General features: G+C 31.8%; 1 protein-coding gene across 2 annotated transcripts in view; it reads right to left on the reverse strand.

The window, feature by feature from the left end:
• Positions 1-7,455: 7,455 nt before the first annotated feature.
• The window catches only part of LOC129235108 (cytochrome P450 4c3-like), a 30,684-nt gene continuing 14,724 nt past the window's right edge, over positions 7,456-23,415 (reverse strand). For both annotated transcript variants that reach the window (XM_054868796.1, XM_054868795.1), the window contains 8 exons: positions 22,037-22,227; positions 20,836-20,905; positions 18,999-19,125; positions 17,515-17,703; positions 15,542-15,715; positions 14,688-14,754; positions 12,925-13,104; positions 7,456-7,696 (listed from right to left, as the gene is read on the reverse strand). In XM_054868796.1, the coding sequence (XP_054724771.1) occupies positions 7,521-7,696; positions 12,925-13,104; positions 14,688-14,754; positions 15,542-15,715; positions 17,515-17,703; positions 18,999-19,125; positions 20,836-20,905; positions 22,037-22,227 (1,174 nt within the window). In that variant the 3' untranslated portion in view covers positions 7,456-7,520. The remainder of the gene's footprint in view (positions 7,697-12,924; positions 13,105-14,687; positions 14,755-15,541; positions 15,716-17,514; positions 17,704-18,998; positions 19,126-20,835; positions 20,906-22,036; positions 22,228-23,415) is intronic.

Genomic DNA, 23,415 nt, shown 5'->3' on the forward strand with positions numbered 1-23,415 from the left:
CCAAATTTGGCAGAGATGTACTTGGGCCCCCGAGAAGAAAAATAAGGGGGGGGGGGGGGGGTTCGAATGCCAAAAAATAACCGAATCATTCGAATTTTACTTTTAGGACCCGAAAATGGCGCTTTCTAAAATATGAGGGCGAAAATATGCTGGCGAAAATTAGAATAAAATATCCATCGAAACCCCTGATGAAAAGCATCAGATAATTTTTTTCCAATGTTCCAAAGTAATTAGAACGTGAATTATAGCTGTTTTCAACTAATTTCTTGCTAAAATGCGGTAAGCCTTCAATGAGAAATCCATTGTTAAGCAATGCTTTTGGGTCATTCCATGCGAAATGAGCAAATCAGCTGTGGCTGACATGTCACAGATTTCAATGAAAATTTTTATTTAGGTAATTCATGCATATCTATGAGGGAATGCAAAGTATGAAAGTTTAAAAACTGTTTGTTGCTTTGTTACTGGCATTAGAAGTTGATGCTTACGCTAAGCCTAAATTTTCAGAGTTCATGGCAGCCAGTTTGAGACTCAATAACTCCGTAAGTTATAAACGCACACTTAAAAAATAAATATTTTCACATTCTATAAACAAATTTCTATTAGGAAAGAGAAAAGTCAAATTTATTGAGAGCTTTTTTTTTGAATCTGGGACATTAACAAAGATTGAAAACTTGCCAATTTACTTCAGATTTCAAATCACTCTCTAGTTCTTTTAATGAAAACATAACAACAAAAATGATTCAGATTGAAAAACTATCTATAATTATCTGCTCTAATTTAATACTTATTTTTGAATTCCTTGATAATGAAATCGTACTTTAAAAAATAAAAAAATTCCGAAAGTTTCAGTTTTTCTTCTATTTCAGATGTGTGTTTGAACATAAGGGAATGCTCTTAATTTACTCAATTTTTTTTTACGTAAGATAGTGAAGTGTTTTTTATAAAATACTAAATTTTAATCATTGGAATCGGCGTATTTTTGTTACAAGAGTAACTTGAACTAAGGTAAAATTTTATTAGTTACTGCTATTTATTGTAAGCTCAGCAAGACTTAACCATTTATTTCGTTATTTTCTCAAAATTATGTATATGAAGTACTTGCTGAAATGTTTCTTTAATTATTGTGAAATTTATAATATTCCAGTATGCATAATTAAATATACTGTGTGATCGAAAGTAGAATTTTCTTCTCCACCTGTGCTATAGGAAAAAATACCTCTAAAGTTTCTAGAAAACCTATCTTGTCAGCATGACTAAAAGAACATACTGAGTTAAAAGATTAAGACAGAGGACCATCTCGTCTAATTCCCAATAGCATTTCAGATTGGGCTATGAGTTTGAGGAAATTTGTTTTATCCATGAATAAGTATATTTGACGAAATACACCCATAAATTTCAACCGTCCTGCTGTGACTTTTTTTTTAACGAAAGGATTCCTAAGGTAGCGAAACTCGTATATATGTTATAGCTTTTTTTTCCAGAATAAAAATTGTCAGTTAAACAACATCTGTCACAATGAATCTAATTTTCAATGGAATGCAGATGACTTTTCTTTCTACTATTAACGGCAAAAGTGCATATTATGGCATTCATGAAACTATCAAACTATTACCAGTCAGAATAAATTTGCATACGACATGCAATAATCCAGTAATAAACTGCAATATATTTTCTCCATCTCTCGGCTACAAGTTCAAATATTAGATATTTTTTTGTGTCATCAATAAAAATTACCAATCTTGAAAGTTAGGTTCAATAATAATTTAATGAAGTACTCATAGATATTTTGGAGTGATGAAATTATCATCGTTTCATCTCAATGAACAATTGAACACCTATAAATTCCTTGTTTCACATTTATCTCAGTCATCAATGAAAGGAGCATATGTTTGAAGAAAAGGAGTTCAGAAATCAAGTTTAAACCCAATGTCAATAATTTCTTTTTTTCTTTTTTTTTGTTACACATATAGCAACTATTGCTAGGTAATGTTTTTCTGCACATTGATTTTATGCGTCTATATTTTTTCAGATAAGTTAGTGAATCCACAAGGACCGTCACTATAATACACATGGCCTATTAAAGATGATGCTTGTCTGGAAGTTTTTGAAATATATTAATGAAAAGTATTATTAATGTCTTCAACTGGATTTTCGTACAAAAAATGAGCCACAAATTTTTAGCTAGTTTGAAAGAATTTTTAGAGAGGAAAAAAAAAAACTTTTTTTTGTTGCATTTGTTGGATTTATTATTATAATTCCTTAAGATATAAATTTTATCAACTATTTTTTTTTTTATAAATTTCACATTATGCCAGTACATTTTTTTTAAAAAATCGAAATGAATGTATAATTGCTTTTGCATCATTTAATCATTTATCTAGTTCTTTGGATTTTCGTAATTTTACATAAAACACAGAGAAAATGCTACTGTTCCATTTTTTTTTAAGCTTAGAAATCAAAAACTAATTTCGAATTTCTTTAAGCAAGTAGCAGAAATACTGTTCTATATTTCTTCAAAATTTGAAAGTTGTCGAAAGTTTCCCTCATTTAAATTTTTGAGCCTATGTGAAGGGGAAAATCTCCATTTTACAAAATGTCACTCTGTTTTTAAAACACGGTTAAAAGTCAACTATATTAAATTTGAAAAAGTTGCTGAAAGCAGATGAATTGCACTACTCTACAGATTAAAACAATCAGTAGACCCTCGTTTTACGCGGGGGTTACGTTCCACGGAAATGCCGCGTAAATGGAAGCCGCGTAAATTGAGACCTAATAAAAGTGTTAAAATAGGGGTTCGGTTCCGTAGATAACAAAATACTTCATTATAGTGATGAATAATTGTATAATAAGTTTAATGTGTACTTATATCGACTTTTATGCACAATATGCATGAAGAATAAAAGTTAATTTCGTGTTCTGTTTATAAAGAGGAGCTGGCTATAATAGTCTTTTGGCAGTCAATAAGAGCTTTTCTCTCTGTCAATAAGAGTTCTGTAATGTCTTTGCAGAGCATTAACGCAGCTTGGATCACTGGCGTTATTTCCATGATAGAATCTTCCTTCACTAACAAATCAGAAATATTTCGTTTGTCTAGGAATGGCTCAAAATTTTCAATGTGAACGTTTTTGGTTGTACGTCACCGACGTCGGTATTTTCGTTAGTTTTGGCCTCCTTTGTCACCCCTAAAAGCTCTTCTTCCAGTAAGTTCTGAACTGTGTGAATTTAATAACTTTTCTTCTGGAAAGAGTTCAGGAACCAATCGCATAAAATGTCCCCTGTAGCCCAAGCTCGATTATTAGCGCGCCAAAATGCAGTTGATTACGCGTAATCTGCAATCTTTAGGAGTTTGGATTTTGAAAGGAGGGAAAATTTTATTTGTTTGCATTGCCACATCCGCGTAAAGCCGAAACTCATCCGCGTGAAATAAAATAAAGGTGTCAAATCTGAAACCGCGTATAATCGGAATCGCGTAAAATCAACTCTCGTAAAATGAGGGTCTATTGTATAACTTTTATGTTTACATTAAATAATTAGTAACTTACAAGTCTTCAAAAATTCTACATTTAGCATTTATGAGAATGCTGTTCAATTTGACCAATTTTCAATCGCATGTAACTGCTAAAATAAAAAATATTAAGCCAAAATATTTTAGATGTTTTTATATAATAGGCATAAAAGGAATCTCTCTGTATAGCAAATTTCATAAAAATCTGTTACTATGCGGCCACCACTTTTTTGTCATTTTTGCTTATTTCGTATGGAATGACCCTTTTATTTAAATTTGTAGCGCGAAGAAAATCATTGAGAAGAAGAATCTGTTTTTATCTTGTATTCTCGAATATGAACAAATAAAATTCTGGCTTTTATTTTGAGGCTTTTCCTGTAATCGGGAGATATAACATTTTTACATTTTTGATTATTTTTCAGCCATCTTTTGGGAAATTTTTCAGATTTTTTTTGGTTCAAGCCTGATGAACATGCGTCACTTGACATAACTTTTATTTTCGAGGTGGACCGTGCAAAGCCGGGCGATCTAGCTAGTTAAATTACAAAAATCGCCAAAATATAACTAAACTTTACCTGTATCCATGAATTCAGAAACTTCGCTGTACCTTTTTATCATGTCATTCATCTGAACAGGAAGACGACAGCGCGCAGGTGTATGTGACGATGTGAAAGCCTCCCGATCGTCAAGTTATTCCGCCTCTGTTTACACGATAAATGACGTGCCGGGTAAATTAAGAGCCTCTAAACACGCCGCGAAAGTTAATATTTAATGAATTAGACGTACAAATGTTTCTAAAAGTCAAATATAAAGCGATTAACTACTGTTGGTCACGGTAGTATTAACGACGTTCATTCATTAACTAGATAAGGGAAACTATTAATATTAAATGAATGAAAGTAGATAGCTATGCTAAAGGCAGGAGTTTTTATTTGAGTTTGTAAGTTCAGGAGTGTGTTCTGTTCGCTTTGAGTTTTGATACAAGTTAGAAAGTCTGCTATTCATTCCACATACTACTCTAACTAATCTAAATGCATGGATATGGGCTAGAGGGGAGGGGAGAAGATTCGTGGTTTGAAAAGGATAGTAAGTGGCTTTAATTATCAAAAAGATCATTATGTTTGTTGCCGCAATAAATATTTATCAGTAGTTCCTCCAGAACTCAACGTGCTTTTTTTTTCCTTTATTCCTACGTTTCTTAAATTTTTTTAATTGGTTGAATCTTTTTTAATGCCCATTTTTTTCGCGGAAACATTAGTTTTTTTCTTCACTAGTAGGGCAGTTCCACAGAAAAATGGTCATTTTGCCCTGCACGTGACAGTTTATAAATTTCATACAAAATTGTACTACTGTATAAAGAAATAATGAACAAAATTTTGTTGTTTTAAGTGATCACAAACAGGCAAAAGAGAACATACCCCAACCTAGTTCATGCAAAAAATACATATCCACCTAGTTCAAGCAAAGAAGAACACATCTAATATTTAAAGTTAAATAATTAGCACATTTCTATCAAAACATGATGTAAAATATTAACACTGACAAGGTACAAACTGAACAATATTTAAAACTTTTTGTTGGTGTAAAGTCCAAAGTTATATAAATACACCCAAACCTGTTTTTATGCAGTGGATAGGAACCGCATAAAAAATGTCTCGCATAGAAAATTTCCCAAAAAACTTTCAAAATTGTTAATCTTAAATCGAAATCAAAATTAACCAAGTGATAATTTTTACCGAGTGGGACAAAATTTCCCGAGAAAGCAAATTTTTCGGAGGCCATAGTGACATGAGTGTGTGTTTAACTAACTTTGCTCTTTTGAGCATAACCTTCTATTTTGTTAAGCTTCATTCCAGATTGCTGCATCCCCTTTCACCCTACCATCCCACTTTCCAAAAAAAAAAAAAAAAAAATAGGCTGCAAATGAAGTATGGTTCTATTCAGTGATGTTCCCATCAATTTTTATGAGGGTGTGCTCCTAGTAATCCATTATGCACAATATGTGTATGCATCATATACATATTATGTCTAAAATTGTTTGAGATTATACGGCGTATATGGAGTATACTCCTGATTCTATTGGTCTGTTTAAGTTTTACCGACTTTTAGTGTTTGTGATTCCCCCAACCCCCAACCATTTGTAAGCCTCAGCCACTCCGATGTTTGGCAGCGTTTGTTATGCTTATTACTCTTGCGTACAAGCTTTTTCTTTTCTTTTTTTTTTTAATTTTGAAAACAGTTTTGAAAAAAAAAAAAAAAAAAAAGTGGTGGTGCGAAAGGGGGGGGGGGAGTATCAATTTACAAGTTCCTGCTAATTCATTTTTAGGCATTGTCATGTTTCTTTCTACTCATTTGACCATCAGCAGCAAGAGAATACCGTATTTAATTAAATAGAATCTGAAATGTATCATTATTTTTTAAGTCCAATTTCATTCAAAAATTCATAAAAATATGACTCCATTGAGATCTCAACTTGAAATTTTTCACAAATAAAGATAAAATACACAAAAATTTTTGAGAATTCTTTTTAAAAAATTCATTATAAGTTTTCTGAGAAATTTAAATTTTAAATCTAAATTTAAATTTTTAAAAATGAATTTTTAATAAAATTATTTATGTTAGTTATTAAACAGCAACTAATGTACTTTAAAATGCGTTTTATCAAATCTTTATATCTATATTTGGTGCTGATTTATTGTCCATTTTATGTTCAGGCATCCATGAAAAAAGGAGGGTTTTTCTAAAAATCAAAGTCTCATAAATAAAAAAATAAAAGAGATAAAAATCTAAAAATTCGGACTTTTGATGACTTTGAAGGGTATAATCGATGAGCCAAATTTCAAAGCCATACAAAAATGTAATGAAAAAACTTGGAATCACTTGACCTGGAACGACCCCATAACGATATACGGGTGCAACTTGGCCGTAATAAACATAGCCTTATTACTGCATCCAAATGACCATTTCTTTTTTAATGAAATGCCTCGTATTAACTAATCTGGAAAATCATCAGCCATAATTTGATGGGTGCGAATTTATTCTCCATTTCCATTCCATTTCATTTGTAGAGACAAGATACTCAACGAAAAGGGCCCTATCGCAATTCGTGATTGCGAAAAACATCACTTAAATTCAAGGCGTCAAAATTCAAATGAATGCCAGTGGATGAATGCTGGATTTTTTTTTTTTTTCAAGTTGAGTTTGTTGTCGCAACACTGAATGCTTGAATAGCAGAATTCGTTGCTCTTTTTGAACAGGTAAGAAAGGGGAAAAAAAAAAATAAGTTGGAAAATATCCCAAACGTTTATACTGTAGAAAAGCTGAAGTTTACAACTTCCAAACAAAATTTACTCGTAAGCTAAAAAAATTTCGTCTTTCTTCTCTACGCTTTTTTTTTTTTTTTTTTTTTTTTGAGATTAAAATTTAAATAATGTTTTTATAACTAATTCAGTGACAGATTTATTGAGGGCTCGTCGCATCGCCTTTTTAAGGCAATTTTCGAGATGAATATAACAATGAAAAATATTTTCCATGTGCCTTTTTGAATCTTCTTCGGGGCCCCTAATCATGGAGATCCCTCGCAATTGCGTCATTCCCGATATATAGTAAATCCATCATTGAATTAATATGATTTAATTATTGTTTAAATACCAATTTACAAACACGCAGCTTCCTGTAATAAAACGTAGTTCTTATTGATATCTCTAATTTTTTGATGAGTTAAGCATGTAAAAAGGTGCAATAATTTCAAACTAATTTAAAAACAATTTAGTTTTTTTAAGTTATTATACATATGTTTGCTATGAATAGTCAGCATTTTTGGGAAATTATTTTAGTACAACGGTATACAGTTACATTAGTAGACGTAATACAGTTACATATAAACGGTTTGTCACAGTTTTCGATGTACAGTAAAATTGCACAAATATGCCTTGTGTCGTATGAAACGTTAACTGTTCACTCAATCGGTATATAATGTTTTGATATCATTTCATTGAATTAATTGTCTTCAATTTCATACTATATCTTCAAATTTTTTCGGAAGGAATTTTAGTCGAACCGGTTGAGCAGGTCTTAAAGTGAACTCAACTTTTGTGTAGAAGTGGTCTCTTTGATCCAAAGAAACCACAGAGAAGTTTCTAAGAATATTACTTATAATTATCTTTTCTTCAAGCATGGCAAATTTCTGTCCTGTAAAAAAAAAGAAAAATAATGAACTAATCAGTGAATGACTGAACAATTTAAAGTAAAATAAAAGTATAGACGCATTTGATTCCAAAAGAATTTTTAATGAAACACGAATTTCATTTTTTAACCGACGAAAAAACGGAGGAGGTTCTCAATTCGACACGTATTTTTTTTTAATGTATGACCACGCATAACTTTTTACAGAACAGTCTGATTTTGATAATTCTTTTTTTATTGGAAAGGGTATACCCCGAAGGTGGTCCCATAAAAATTTTGAAAAAAAATTCCTACCCTAAGGGTGGGAAAAGGGGGTTGATTTGCTGTTCACTCACAGATTTTTAATGTATAACCACACATAACTTTTTACAAAATAGTCCAATTTTGATAATTCTTTTTTTATTGGAAAGGTTATACCCTGAAGTTGGTCTCATATAAATTTGGAGAAAAAATTCCTACCCTAAGGGTGGGAAAAGGGGGTTGATTTGCTGTTCACTCACAGATTTTTAATGTATAACCACACATAACTTTTTACAAAATAGTCCAATTTTGATAATTCTTTTTTTATTGGAAAGGTTATACCCTGAAGTTGGTCTCATATAAATTTGGAGAAAAAATTCCTACCCTAAGGGTGGGAAAAGGGGGAGATTTGTTGTTCACTCACAGATTTTTTTATATATGACCACACATAACTTTTTACAGAATAGTCCGATTTAGAATATTCTTTTTTTTTATTGGAAAGGGTATAGCCTGAAGTTGTTCCTATATAAATTTGAGGGAAAAAAATCCTTCCCTAAGGGTGGGGAAAGAGGGGCGATTAGTAGTTGACTCTAAGATTTTTTGATGCTGAATTGGGTATAACAAAAAAAAAAAAAAAACCTCACGATGAATGAGATGCAGACTTGTATGTCTCTCGTGTGTACTCTCTTGAGCAGGTAAACGACAGTATCTGCAGAAATGAGTTTTCGAGATATTTGAAGAATTGTGCGCTGGATTCAGTACTATCAACTGGGAAATGTTGGAATTATATTTTTTTTAGCGGAAACCAAATAAGTTAATTTGTACAACAAAGCTAACGTACAAACAATGATGACAAAATGCAAAAAAAAAAAAAAAAAAAAAAAAAAAAAAAAAAAAAAGATAAAATTGCAGTTATAGCCTTTTACCTGCACACGGCAGTGTAGACCTCTCAATCTCTGGTACTTGAGATTAGGGTTAGTTTTCAGTGCCAGTCGTCAAACATTTTTTATATTCAGGATTTGTATGAAAAAATAGGGCGAAGTTTAGTGATGGTGACATACTATTTTTAACCGACGAAAAAACGGAGGAGGTTCTCAAGTCGACACGTATATATATATTTTTTTTTTAATGTATGACCACACATAACTTTTTACAGAATAGTCCGATTTTGAATATTCTTTTTTTATTCGAAAGGGTATAGCCTGAAGTAATTCTCCTATAAATTTGAGGGGAAAATTCCTACCCTAAGAGGGGGGGGAGAGGGGGTGATTTGTTGTTTACTCCAAGATTTTTTGATTCTGAGTTGGGTATTACAAAAAAAAAATCTCACAATGAATGAGCTTCAGACCTGTATGTCTCTCGTGTGTACTGCCGTGGGCAGGTAAGCGGCAGTATCTGCAGAAATGAGTTTTCGAGATATTTGAAGAAATGTGTGTTGGATTCAGTAGTACTAACAATAAGAAAATGTTGGAGTTATATATTTTTTTCAGCGGAAACCAAATAAGTTAGTTTGTACAACAAAGCTAACGTACAATAGATGACAAAATGCAAATTCGTCAGCAATTTGTGTTATCGTAGAAATATCGATCACAGTAGGAAAATGCACACGAACATCTTTATACAGTGCATTATTCTTTAGGAGCCACTGCAATGCCACTTGAAGTTTACCTATATCAATTTGAAAATCCCTAGAATGTTCTAAATTTTCACGACTTTCTACTACGAGCACTAATCCAGTTTGATTAGGTTCAAGCGGAAGTTGTTCCGCCAGCTCGACCACATCCTGAGCAAAAAGGATTGCCTGCCCTTTGCACCAGTCTTGGCTCAAACGATTTTGAACTTTTATTATTTTAAGAAATGGCACTACTCTGCAAATAAAACGTTTCTCAATTTCCGATAACTCATCAATTTCTGTAGGTATTGCAGCTACCGACATTTTGTTCCAATAGGTCTGGGGTGGAGTTTTATGTTTTTTAATATTGTTTGAGCATCGTGAACAAGTAATTATATTACGTAAAGCTACCAGTTCGTTAGGCAAAATAGAGCCTAAATTTTTAGTTTGCAATTTCCTACGTTGCTGAGGATACAAATTTTTTTTGCATATTGAACACGACAAGTCAGCATAAACATTAATTGATTTCTTAAAGTTTTCTGCGTTACACTGGTTTCTTCGATCGCGAGCTGCTTGTCGCATGGCGCTCAGACGATTAGTTCTATCCTCGGAAGATTCGTGAAGTACCACCATTGCTGAACGGTTACGAGCAGCATCCAAACGCAGCATACGTTCGTCCTCAATTTCATTTGAAACTCGCTCTCTTATCAGATCTAAACGATGAACGCGTTGCTCTTCACTCTCATTTGAAAGTCGCTCTCTTATCATATCTAAACGACGAGCGCGCTGCTTATCACTTTCTTGCAATAACCTATCGTTATTGTAGCTTCTCATTCTGGACAGTCTTTCCTCGCGCTGACCTAAACCCTCCTGTGAACGTGTTAATGTAATTCTCTTTCTGTTTGCTTCCAATCTTTTTTCTTTCTCAATTAATAGATTCTTCTAAACATCTTTTCCTCATCCGAGCAGCATTTTTTGTAGGCCTACCTATGTTAGTATATAAAGGCTGCTTTTTTAAAATTATTTATGTAACACAACAGATAATTGTTAAAAATACGATTATATATATATATATATATATATATATATATATATATATGTTAATAGCTAAAGTAAGGTAAGTAGCTATTTTAAAAGTAATCAAAAATATAAGCATACAGATTATAGCCACATTAGTAGCTTATAGCCACAAAAAATTATAAAATAAAAACTTTTTAAACAAAAAAATTGAACCGCCGAAAAAACTGAAAAGCAAAAAAATAATAAACCATTTCAATTAAACCTTAATAACTAAGTTCTTAAACTGATGTAAGTATACCTAAGTATATATTTTTGTAATAATTTAGAGTTTTTAATTAACCTTAATAACTCAGTTCTTAAATTAATGTAAGTATACCTAAGTAGTTTTGAGTCGGTGCCAAACAATAAATAAACAAAGATCCCTAAATTACCTAAATTTAAAGAAATAACCAAATAAAATTAGCAATGTAATGTGAAATGTCCGGCGATAAACATAAATGTTTCAAAAAATGCTCCCTCCACACGCCATCATTAAATCATGAATACTAGTAGATCGTATACAACAAAAAGTAGCTCTCGTTGGAGCTTTGAAACCTTTGGGACCTCGCACGAGAGAGGCAAACAGCCAGTGAGAAAAATCTTCAGGATCATGTATGCAATTAACGGCTACAGTTGTTATGCCATACTTACGCTAAATAATACTATGACCCACAAAACCATTTATTTGAGCTTTTAACAAGATGAGAAATCCTTCTTCAGTATGATGAACAATGATATAAACATTTTGACTGTTGTATATGAGGCAAAAGCTCAGTAGCAGCCAAATACTCGACACGTGCTTCTTCGAGACCACTCGACGACATTCGGGTTTAACTTCGTGAACGCTCGGCATTTTCCGGCGAAGGGGCGTGTCGCCATACGCCACCGCTGCGCCTCACGCTTTACAAAAATAATTAATTTGCTTGTTTGGCACCGACTCAAAACTACTTAGGTATACTTACATTAATTTAAGAACTGAGTTATTAAGGTTAATTAAAAACTCTAAATTATTACAAAAATATATACTTAGGTATACTTACATCAGTTTAAGAACTTAGTTATTAAGGTTTAATTGAAATGGTTTATTATTTTTTGCTTTTCAGTTTTTTCGGCGGTTCAATTTTTTTGTTAAAAAGTTTTTATACGATTGTAGTTTAAAATTTTAATTTAGCTAAATTTTCAGACAGAATAAAAACAATTCTATGAAGCAGATTTAATTTCCTAAAGTTCTACTATATCTACACAAAAAGAGGAAAATAAAATTGCAGTGTAAAAAAAAAAAAATAAATAAATAAAAAGCACGATTTGCAGCACTATGAACTAAAATGTACAAAATAATCTCCAACGATCAAGATTATGTTCAACAACGATAAATTTTCTACAGCAAAGTATAACTTAATTTATTGAAATAGTTAAAAGTTATGCAAATGAAATCATTGCAACATAAACAATTAACTTATTCCTGAGGTGCTTTCTATTTACATTTCCACAGGGATTCTGCATCAACGAATAGCTAGAGAGGAGAAATTAAAGAGGACGCCACAATTTTTTTCACATTAAAGTTAATTGCTTGGTCAATGCTTTTATATTTATGGTATTTTAAACTCTTTCAAAAAGTTAAGTCAGACTTAGCTTCGAAACATTTTACCACCGCTGAAGTTAAAAAATATTCAACGGTGTCTTTATTTTACTCTTTAGTTCATATTGCCACAAATTGTGTCTGTGTGTGTGTCTTTTAGCTTTTTTTAAACAGCAATTTTATGTTTATTTTTTTGGTCTTACTTGTCGTATGAAAAAAGTATTTATTTAAACATGATTGAAAATAATTTAGTTCATGATATTTTACAAAATATCATTAAATGATTCGGGTGAAATTTGAAACTGGAATCGCTCGAACCCTGAGGGATAATCATACCCCTTGACATAAAGTCGAAATCAAGAAAGAAACATGAGGGGTGAGTAAAGCCGCTTTTCTATGCCAATAGTAGTCATTGGCGTGAAAATGCAGTCGAAACTCGTTAATTCGATCATGCTTAAAACGAATTACTGCAAAGGCGAGCTACATTAGCGCTTCCCGTCTTATTGTATTCATACAAAACTCCATTTTTTTTAATTATTTTTTTTTTCGGATAAGACGAATTAATATGAAAGATTCTTTTGAATTCCTTTTAATAAAGTTCGATTCTATAAGAATTTCTTCACTTTCAACAGCAACATTAATACACTCTTCCAAGGTCAAGCATGCTCTTATCAGAGCCAGACTATAATCGGCTGAAAGATGCGGAATTGATTTGCTTATTAAATAAAATGTATTTAGGATTACCTATGCAGTTCCTTGGTCCTGCTGAAAAAGGAATGTATGCGTATGGATGTCGATTGAGGGCATTTTCAGGCAAAAATCTCTCTGGATCAAAAATTTCTGGCTTTGGGAAAACGCTTGGATTTCTGTGCAGAGCGATGATATTTAGATGTACCATGGTGCCTCGAGGAACCGTTAGCCCCTCTAAAAAGAGATAAATAAAGTTTTTGTTTTAATTGCTTTTCAATATATCAACTTTTATTGAAATTGTCGATATCATGTCACAAGATAATTTCATAATTATTTTTCAGTTCATAAAATGGAAGAAAATTAATATTGTTTGAACTCTTGTATGACACATAAAAAATAATATAGCTCATTCAAAGAGCGTTCCATATAAAAACCTAACTCTGATGGGAGAAAATTGAAATTCGTTCCTTAAAAATACATTTCTCATGCTTTAGTCACACCAAATGAAATATTACAGAAATATTTTTTTATAGTCAGGGTTACCGCACAATTCTTCCATTTATTGTTTTCGAGATTGAGCTTTGAGCCTATAGTAGGAAAATACTAAAATTGAAACTTGAGATTTTATTTTATTTTTATTTATTTAATTATTATTATTATTATTATTATTATTTTTGGTGACATTCTGTTTTGCCGTAGGTTGGTAAAGAGCAGTCACTGCAAATTTTACTTTTTCTTTTCTTTTCTTTTCTTTTTCTTTCTTTCTTTTTTTTTTTTTTTCATTTGTGTCATTTATTGTACATTACCTTTATTCAAGCTTGCTTACTTGGTTTCCGCTGAAAAAAGAAAGAAAAAAAGAAACAGAAAAGCGCGAAATATAAACGTTTTTTCCAAAATCTCCCTATTAATATTATTGAATCTTAAGCACGTTTCTTTAAATTTCTCGCAAGCTCATTTCTGCAGATACTGCCGTTTACGTGCCCATGGCAGTTTTAAATGTTTATACTAAATTCACAGACTGTGAAGGGAATGAGTTTTGTAGTTCAATTAACCTAGTAGTATCTGTTTCACGTATTACAGTATTTTTATCCACCACTGTATGTATTATGCAAGAAATAATATATTTAATTAAATCAACAAAGGACAAGAAGAATAACTGATCCTTTGATAACAAAAGTGTTTTATATATATAAATATAATTCTATTTTTATGACTAGAAATTAGTTTCAGTCTCATTATATTTCATGTAAAAGAAGTGTCGCGTGAATTTAGGTTCAACCGCTTACTGACAGACGGTAACAATGAAACGAAACAGCATTGTTTTGTACAAAAGTGACTAAGTATTCTACATGAAATCGCGTTTTACTGACTTGCACCACTTTTGTTCTTAACAGCGCAATTAATGTCATAAGTATTGCTAAACAAATTAAATTTTTTTAAAAATTGAATATTGCAAGAAAAAATGTTAACGAAGTATACAAATCATAAGAAAGTTTCCCTTTAAAATTCTTCACAAATATTTATTGTATGCGTAAGCAAAATGTAAAAAAAAAAAAAAAATCTTTGCCCTGGTGAACTTATCGATTTAGAGCTTAAATGAAAAAGGAAAATGAAAACGCTTGCTATTTCACATTCTTCAGAAGTTTAAACTAATTTAAAAATTAAAACATTTCCTGTTTTATAATTTTTGAAATTGCTGCTACTTTGGAAATGTGTTTGTAAGTTTTTTAAAAGAAAAAATAAATTTTTGAAGCGTAAAGAACGCTGCAGTCTGAAGAAATAGGGAGTGAGTAAACCAGGTTGAACGGATACATTACCAAAAGTTATATCTTCATCCAATTTTCTTCCTATTAAAGGGACAGAAGGATATAATCTCTGGCTCTCCTAAAATGAAAAAAGGACCTTTTTTCGAAAAATTCAACTTAGCATTATCAAAAAATTCTAGTCTTAATAACTATTTCTTACATGATAAATATTGTCATATGAATGTCATTGTCATATGAATCACGTTTGCTTATAGTGCTGGCCAAATTATTAGACAAAAGAGTTTTTTTTATACACTATTTGTACTAAGATACTATTTATTTTACTGTTAAAGTACAGTACATACTGTACACTGATTATTACGTTATTTTAGCATAATTTAAAGTTTGCAGGTGGCAGCACTGTCTGCTTTGTTTATGTTCTTTGTTTATCTACCTACCAGGAACATAACCTCAATCAACTAAAACAGTTCACTAGTTCTTTTTATTAGTGTGTTCTGTTATATTTAAAGTTAGTTTTAGGTAATTAGTGAGTATGTGTATGTGAGTATATATAATAGTGAGTACAAATAATATTTACCTCCTTTTTAAAAAAAGTTAAGAAATGGTATAAACCTTGTGAAAAGTATGCCAAAAAGACTTAAAATGCTCATCAAGAACAAGGGGCAATGCATACTAAATATTAGATAATTATTTCACTGTTCGTTAATGTGTTTGTAGTTACGTAATCAAAAGAAAGAATTTGCTTTTAAAACAGTCCTAGTCTAGTAATTTGGTCAACACTGTACTTTGAACACTTAATTTGCAACAAGAATAGCAGCAAAGTTATTCTTTTGTGAAGTAACCCTAAATGATATTAACGAGAACATTTCATGGAAACTTAAATGATAAGAAGGCAAGGGTTATACCTTCAGAACACATTCCAAATACTTCATGTTGCGCAGATCATCGTAACTGGCCGGTCGCTCTTTATCACCTTGAAAGATTTCTTCAAGCTCAAGCTCAATATTCTTTCGGACGTCAGGGTAAAGGCCTATGCAGTACAATGCAAAAGTGATACCGACTGCTGTCGTGTCATGTCCCTGTTAAAAAGACATCTCAAGATATGTAGGGGAATATGGGGCAAAGTGAAATAGTGGGGCAAAGTGAAATGGTGGAATATTTACTCCGTTTTTAGCTCCACCTATCTGGTATCATTTTAACTATTTAGTACCATATGTAGTCTGTTACAGTCAGGAAAAAATACCGCTGAAAATGTCAAAGCATTTGGTAATATATGCAACTTAAAAAAATTGATACTCATATTGTAATATTTTGTTGTAAGCCAAAAATTATTTTTTTTTTACTATTAAATGATAAAAATCTTGTTTTATCTTTTTAATATTTTTAGATCATTTAATATTTTGTGAAACATTTATTTAGTTAATATTAAGCTTGTTTGTGCTTTAAATAAATTGTAAAATTCATCAAGTACATTCGGAGCAATGTGGATGGGGCACAGTGAAATAGTTTGTTGCATTTACTCACTCAATCATTTAATACGAGGCGTGTTTTTAAAGTAAGTTCCGTTTTTATATAAAAAAGGAACGAGTACAAATAGAGCTAAGTAATTTAGTGCACAAAAATCTACCACCCTTACGCTATTTTTCGACGTTGCTCCCGTGATTTTCCAAGCATTTGTCATAGCGTGGTACAGGTTTTTGTATACCTATTCGTACAAAGTTACCGCCCGTTTAGTCAACCATGAGGACTCTTACAGGGCTTTGGCTGGGGCGTTTTTAAACATCCTCTGGTCTGCCCTCACTTCGCTCGCAGCATCTTTCATTTGTTTCGGCATCTAAAGTCTTTCCAAGGTGGTCTGTGGCACAACAGCAATAATAAGCTCAGAGAACATGTTATCCCATGGCTGACTACACAGGCGGCAATTTTCTATGAATAGGTATACAAAAACCTGTACCACGCTATGACAAATGTTTGGAAAATCACGGGAGCAATGTCAAAAAATAGCGTAAGGATGGTAGATTTTTGTGCAATAAATTTCTTTGCTCTATCTGTACTCGTTCTTTTTTTTATATCAAAACGGAACTTACTTTAAAAATACGCCTCGTATAAATCACGTACGTTTTCATTCATTAATTTATTCATTCAAATTCCTTCATTTAGTATTTCACTTATTTATTCATTCATTCACTTATTTTCTTATTCATTCATTCTTTTTTACTCGTTCATTTATTTTTCTTCAGATATTAATTGATTTAATCATTTAATCATTAGTTTATCGTTTCATTAGCTAATCATTTATCCATTCAACTTTTTATTTACTGATTCTTTTGATCAAAAATATGTTTTATAATCGAAAAGAAAGTATTTCATTCAAAAAATATTTTATTTTTCACTTTGCCCCATAAAAAAAGTGAACATTTTCCACTTTTTTTAAGACTCAAATTTACTTCCAAAAATAAAAAACTCTGTTTCAACGCAAGTTTTATTATAGAATACAATGTTCTATCTTTATGTACTGTAATTTTCAAAACAAATTTCCGTTTTGGATATTTTGAAAAAACTTGGTCATCTTAACCATTTCACTTTACCCAACATTCCCCTACTGTTTTATCTTATGGAGTATAATTTTTGAAGTAAGAGTGAGGTTAAACTGAGACGTAAAGGCTCTGAGTAATTTGAAATCAAGTTCGCGACCTTCAAAGAGTAAATGGTCGGGAACTTGATTTCAAACTTGAGAAATAGTAAATGAATGTCAATAACAAAAAATATACATCGGAAGACATTTTGAAATAAATACAAGAAAAGAATCGAATGAGGGAGAAATTATTCTGGAATCAAGAATATGAAGTAAAAAGAAAAACTGAACCCTATTTTTTACCTCAAACATAAATGTGTCCACTTCTTCCCGTATATCCGATTCACCTAAATGTTCTCCTTCAATATGTAAATCTAATAAGAGATCCATAAAAGTTTTTCGTTCTTTGCTATAAAACTCATTGTCTTTGTTGGATTTCGATGACTGACTCTCTCTTTTACTTAGTAATTTTGCCTTCTTTTCTTTGATAACCTGTGAAAAAAAATCAAAGATGCCTCAGAAGTATATAGAAGAAAATATCTTGGGAATCAAACAGCTTGTGTAGAAAATATCTTGCGAATTAAATAGTTTTATTAAATAAAACAAACCATGAACTTTGCCTGTTACGAACCACTTTAACATTATGCTTTTGGGATTGGTGAGAAATTTAAGAAAAATCGCCAAGTTGGAATTATTTTCGTACCCTCATTTTGAAACTTAATTTAGCGAGAAATCGCCAAATCAAACTTGGCGACATTTCCAATATTAACATGTAAATAGTATTTCAATGCTAATAATGTACTAGCGTACTCGAGCGCATGCAACCATGTTTTTATTTTCTTCTAAATTTTTCCAGAAAAAATACAGTTTTTGTCGTAATAGCTGCTAATCAACTGATAGTCGTATTGCTAAATTTTCTAATCGGCCAAAAATATACAGTTCTTGGAAAAAAAAAGCTATACACATGAAAGAAGTTAGCTAAACATACAGTCAAACCAAATGACCTTTTAATTTTCAACCACAGGCGAAGCCGTGCGAGCACCGCTAGTTATTAATAAATTTTCTCTAATGTTACTATCAGTTTATAAAAGCACCATTACGTTGATGAATCTCATCGCCAATAAGATGGTTGCAGAAAAATCTTGCTCCGTTTAACCAATTTCTTGGTGAAACATTGAACTTTTTATTTGAACAGTGTAGCATTATTAAATCTCGTGAAGAAGTAAAACTTATTGCGAGGAAAACTGTTCCAACTGTTCGGCCATCAACACAAGTTAGGTTAGCATGTTAACAAATAATGGCGAAAACCATGTATTTTGTTCCTTGCAAAAAATTTAAAAAAAAAAGAAGAAAAAAACGTTAGCGTGTTTAAAGACGGGTTCGTTGGATGATGCTGTGATACGGTTATTTAAAGGAAAAAAAAAGGTTTGCACAATAATTAATTACTGCTTGCACTGAAAGAAAAATTGAAACTGCGCGTGGGTAATTCTCAGTAATCGGTCAGCAAAACGGTAAGTACCCTTGTATTGTTTGCAGTTCAACAGAGGAAATGACAAACGAATAACAAGCCTAATGAAGGATAAAATAGGATAATTTTAAGTAGAGGATGACACGAGAGGATGAAACGGTCCCGAGTCTATCAATTGGAAAAACTTGGCTCTGGGCTGATTTCTGAAATGAGCAACTCAATGTTAAAAAGATGAATTTTTGTGTTTGAAGAAATGTATTGATTTTTTTTCTAATTATGTTCTAAAAACTAAGAGAGAGAGGGAAAAAAATCATCTTACCTTGTCCGTGAAATCGTGCAGTACTTTAAGATCTTTTGCAAATCCTTTCCCTGTTTTTGTCAAACTGTACAGGAAATCTGTCCACAGCCAAGGTTGAACAGCTCTCTGATTAAAAAGATGACTTAAACTGCCAGACAAATAAAAAAAATAAAATACTTAAATGCACAAAACTTAAAATTTAAGAGAGTGAAAAAAATCAGCTGCTGCAACATAAGCAGAAGTAAAGGAAAAACTGCTATACTTCGTTACTTAACTTCGTCTAAAAGTGTTTGGTGTAAAATAAATTCTGCTTCTTTGAAAGCTCAATTCAATAGCTCACTCTGTTTTATTTTTTTGAGTTCATTCAACTTTGAACATGTAGCCATTTGTTTTACTTATATACTGACAAAGGGAACAGCCAGAATTAAAACACGTGAAGAATAGCTGCCTTACTAAATTACTAGAGCTGAATTTAGTGAAGTTATTTTTATGTTATGACCAGGTTGACTCCTAAATGAAAGCATCAGAATTCAACAATTTCCATTACTTCTATTTGTTTTCCGTATTTTGTACCACTTCACAAGATTCACACTATTGCGGCTAAGTTGTAATATTTATAGTTGTTCTTTATTTGACCATTGATATTATTTGTTCTAATTTTTAGGTTTAGTTCATTATCATATATATATATATATATATATATATATATATATATATATTCTTTTTTTTTTTCAGTTTTTGTCGGGGTTAGTAAAGGATCATTTCATCTAAAAAATTGCCGTTTTGCAAGAATAAAATCACCATGTACTTTGAATTCAGCTTTCTCAGTTTAATTTGACAGCAAAGTCTCATGTGATTTTGTGTCCATTAATTCTGAAATTTTCTTGGGAGGAAAAAAAAAAGAAAAAGAAAAGGAAAAGAGGAATATATTCAGCACGAGTTGGGGCTCGGCCTAAGCGAATTGTTTAAATTAAGAACAAAAGTGTTTCCTGCAAGTGATTATACCGATAGTATTTTTTTAAAATTTTTTATTTACATGGGTAATGAATATTTGCAGCGGCTATAAAATGTGTGCCAAAATTCACCAACTACAACACAAGCGTAAATGATGAGAAAACCGGTTATAATAAATGCTTCTTGTAAGCTTTATTAAGAACTAGTGGTACCTGCACGGCTTCGCCCGTAGTTGAAAAATTAAAAGATCATTTGGTTCGCCTGTATATTTACAAATAATGGCTGAAGAATTTCTCGCCAATTTGCTATGTTCATTTGCTAACCAATGTTATGGTTCCACGTTATGATAATTTCGTAATTTACTCTTCCACGTTGTGATAATTTGGTCGATAAAATTTTCTTAAAATTGGAATAGAAAAAGAACAAAGTCGAATTTTCAAAAAACCGCATCGAGGTGCACACCCCATGCTTCTAACTAACTTTCTGCCAAATTTCATGAAAATCGACCGAACGATCTAGGCACTGTGCGCGTCATAAAAATCCAGACATCCAGACAGACAGACAGAGATCCAAATATCCAGACAGACTTTCAGCTTTATTATTAGTAAAGATTAAAACTGATTTTACAAAATAGATTTCTTTATTAGTTAAAAACAGACATTGTGTACAAACGACAGTATTTTTTTGGAAAGCAATCAATGTATTTGGTTCGGAATTGAAGCAACATCCTGCAAATTTTCTATTTAAAAATGAGCAATAAATAAAGCTCTTACAGTGGAAGTCTTGGGGGACTTGACGAATAAACAGCCGATCATGTCAATATCTAACGTATGCATTAGTGCTTGAATGCTACCATAATTACATATTAATTACGAACTTAAACTATTTCAACAAAAATTCTTACTTATGAATTGCTTGTACATATTCCGAATTGCTTCCATCTTGGGCACCAATATGAAATCCCATTATAGTTTCTGAAAAGTAAATTTTTTGTAAATTACCGAAAATTAAGTTAAATGTTTATTAAAAGATGACTTTGGAAGCCAAACTTTCAAATTCTTATTTTCGGTGCATGTTGTAATTTTTAATAATTTCTTCAGAAGCAATTAATTAGTTTAGTAACAACCGGTAAATGTCACTTTCAAAAAGTCACATGTGAAGGGATAAACGAGGTTATTATTTTCAATAAAACAATAAATTGTCTAGAAACATCTAGTTATTGCTTGGAAGTTTGTCTGTGAAATGACTACCCTCTATAATTGAACCTACGTTTTTCGGTGCGAAAAATTTCTAAAATTTCTTGGGTGTCAATGAAAAGCACGAAATCGGCCAGGAATAAAACACACAATAGAGCATAAATGTTATTAATTAACTTCATAAACAATGAAATAAATAGTATTTCAAGTACTTGCTTTCAAAAACAATTTAGACATTGAAAATATTACTGAAATAGTTTAAATTTCATTCATTAAGTCTTTTAACACAACGTGGGACGGATAACATTGTTGACGATTAAGAGGGGCAGGAGTCATGACCCTCCCCATGCATACGCCCCTGATTGCGAATATGTTAATTTTTACATATAGTGTTGTTTCATAGAATTTTCATAGCAGGTTTATAAATATCAAACGCGAATGTAATGCAGATGTCAATTGTTCTCTTTAATTGCAAATGATATTTTTGGGACATGTATAAAGATTTTGTAACATAAATGTGCATTCCAGAAATTCTTCGCTAAAGGTTTTATCTTGTGCCTGACACAACCAATATTTTTCCTTTGCCTGGCACAACCAAAAGTTTTCCTGTACCAATATTTTGCCCCTGACACAACCAACATTTTTCCTGTACCTAACACAAGCAATATTTTTCCCGTACCTGACGCAACCAACATTTTTCCAGTACTACCTGACACAATGAACACTTTTTGTACCTGAATGATAGCATAATGTTGGTAGAAAAAGATTTTTGTAGTAAGTTGTGTGTGTGTGCATTTTTTTTCCAGAAACATTTTATTTTTATTACAGGTGCAGTCATTTCCCCCAATAATTTTAAAACAATGGTTAGACAGAATATTGATTTGATAAATTGAAGATCTGCAACTTTACCACAGACAGCATCCAAAGTACAGAGGACTATCAGAGGAGCAACGTCGACACACTCATGATTGTTCATGGAATGTATTTTCCTCACCAAAATCATCGACTGTTCGTGGAAAACTGGCAAGAAGTTGTCCAAGATTCGAAAATGAAAGGAAGGAGTGAGTAGCTTTCGTCTCATTTTCCATTTTGAGCCTGTGCTGATGAAAAAGGAAATATTACATACGAAATTGGTTCACATAATGAGGTTGTTTCCTTCAGTCAAAAGTACTAGTTTTAGTCACTGAAATTGATAGAATAACCAAAAAAAAAAAAAAAAAAAAAAAAAACATGAACCGAGAAGATACTTTTATTTTCCCAACAGCTATTTTTTAATTAATTTTTTTAAAATATCCGATTTTTCAATTAAGGCGTGGTCTTGATGACGTCACAAATGATGCAATTTGGCGCATCTTTCTATCGCGTTTCCACGTTATGATAATCAAGAAGCGAATTAAATATTTCACTCTACGCGTGCTATCAACCATATCGTTGCCAATACACGTGAGTAAAGATGCGAATTAAATATTTTGCACTGTGAATGACAATACTGAAAGGCATTTCATCATTTGTGATATCATCGGCAGAAGCTGTAAGCAACAAAAGCGCTCCGATTTAAGTATTTTTTTTAATATTAAACTTAAACGAATTATTTAAAAAATGGTCAGATCTTATGTTTTTAAGCATGCTCTTTCAGAATAAAATACTTTTAAAATTTTGGAAACGACCCCATTGTCTTTTACCAAGCATTATGCACAATAAAGAATTGATAATGCTATAGAGCAGCGGTGCTGAACCTCTTGCGCGTCGCGACCGCTTCTTCGCCAATTCAACAATCTGCGACTGCAGACGTAAACCACATATACGTATATACATTTCATTTATGCGTAATAAAGCATGTAACAGACTTATTATTAAAATCAGGAAAAGTAGCTACGAAAGTTTTTAACATACACCATATATCAAGGCCTTAAAAATTCTTAAACTCAGCTCAGTTGATTTTCTGGTTTACCATATATTTGTAGTAAGTATTTAGAAGATGAGCCAAACTTTTTCCCTCGAAAATAATATTTATTAATGGTACTCTAAAAACTAACTTTAAATAAAAAAAAGGAATAAAATGTTGCCACGATCGACTGAAAATGGGCTCGAGATCGACGGGTTTCCGACCGCTGTAATAGGGAGATGTTATGCAAAAAATACCTAAAAGCAATACTTAAACGTGGAAAATAAATAAATACTGAAAAGTATATGGTTTTGAAAAAGATAATGATATTTTATCGCTATAAGGTTTTAAAATCATTTTCTAAAAGTAAGATCTGTTCTGCCTTCCCAAGCAAGAAGAACGT

The sequence above is a fragment of the Uloborus diversus genome, chromosome 2 (genome assembly GCF_026930045.1).
Source record: "Uloborus diversus isolate 005 chromosome 2, Udiv.v.3.1, whole genome shotgun sequence".
Classification (NCBI taxonomy): Eukaryota; Metazoa; Arthropoda; class Arachnida; order Araneae; family Uloboridae; genus Uloborus; species Uloborus diversus.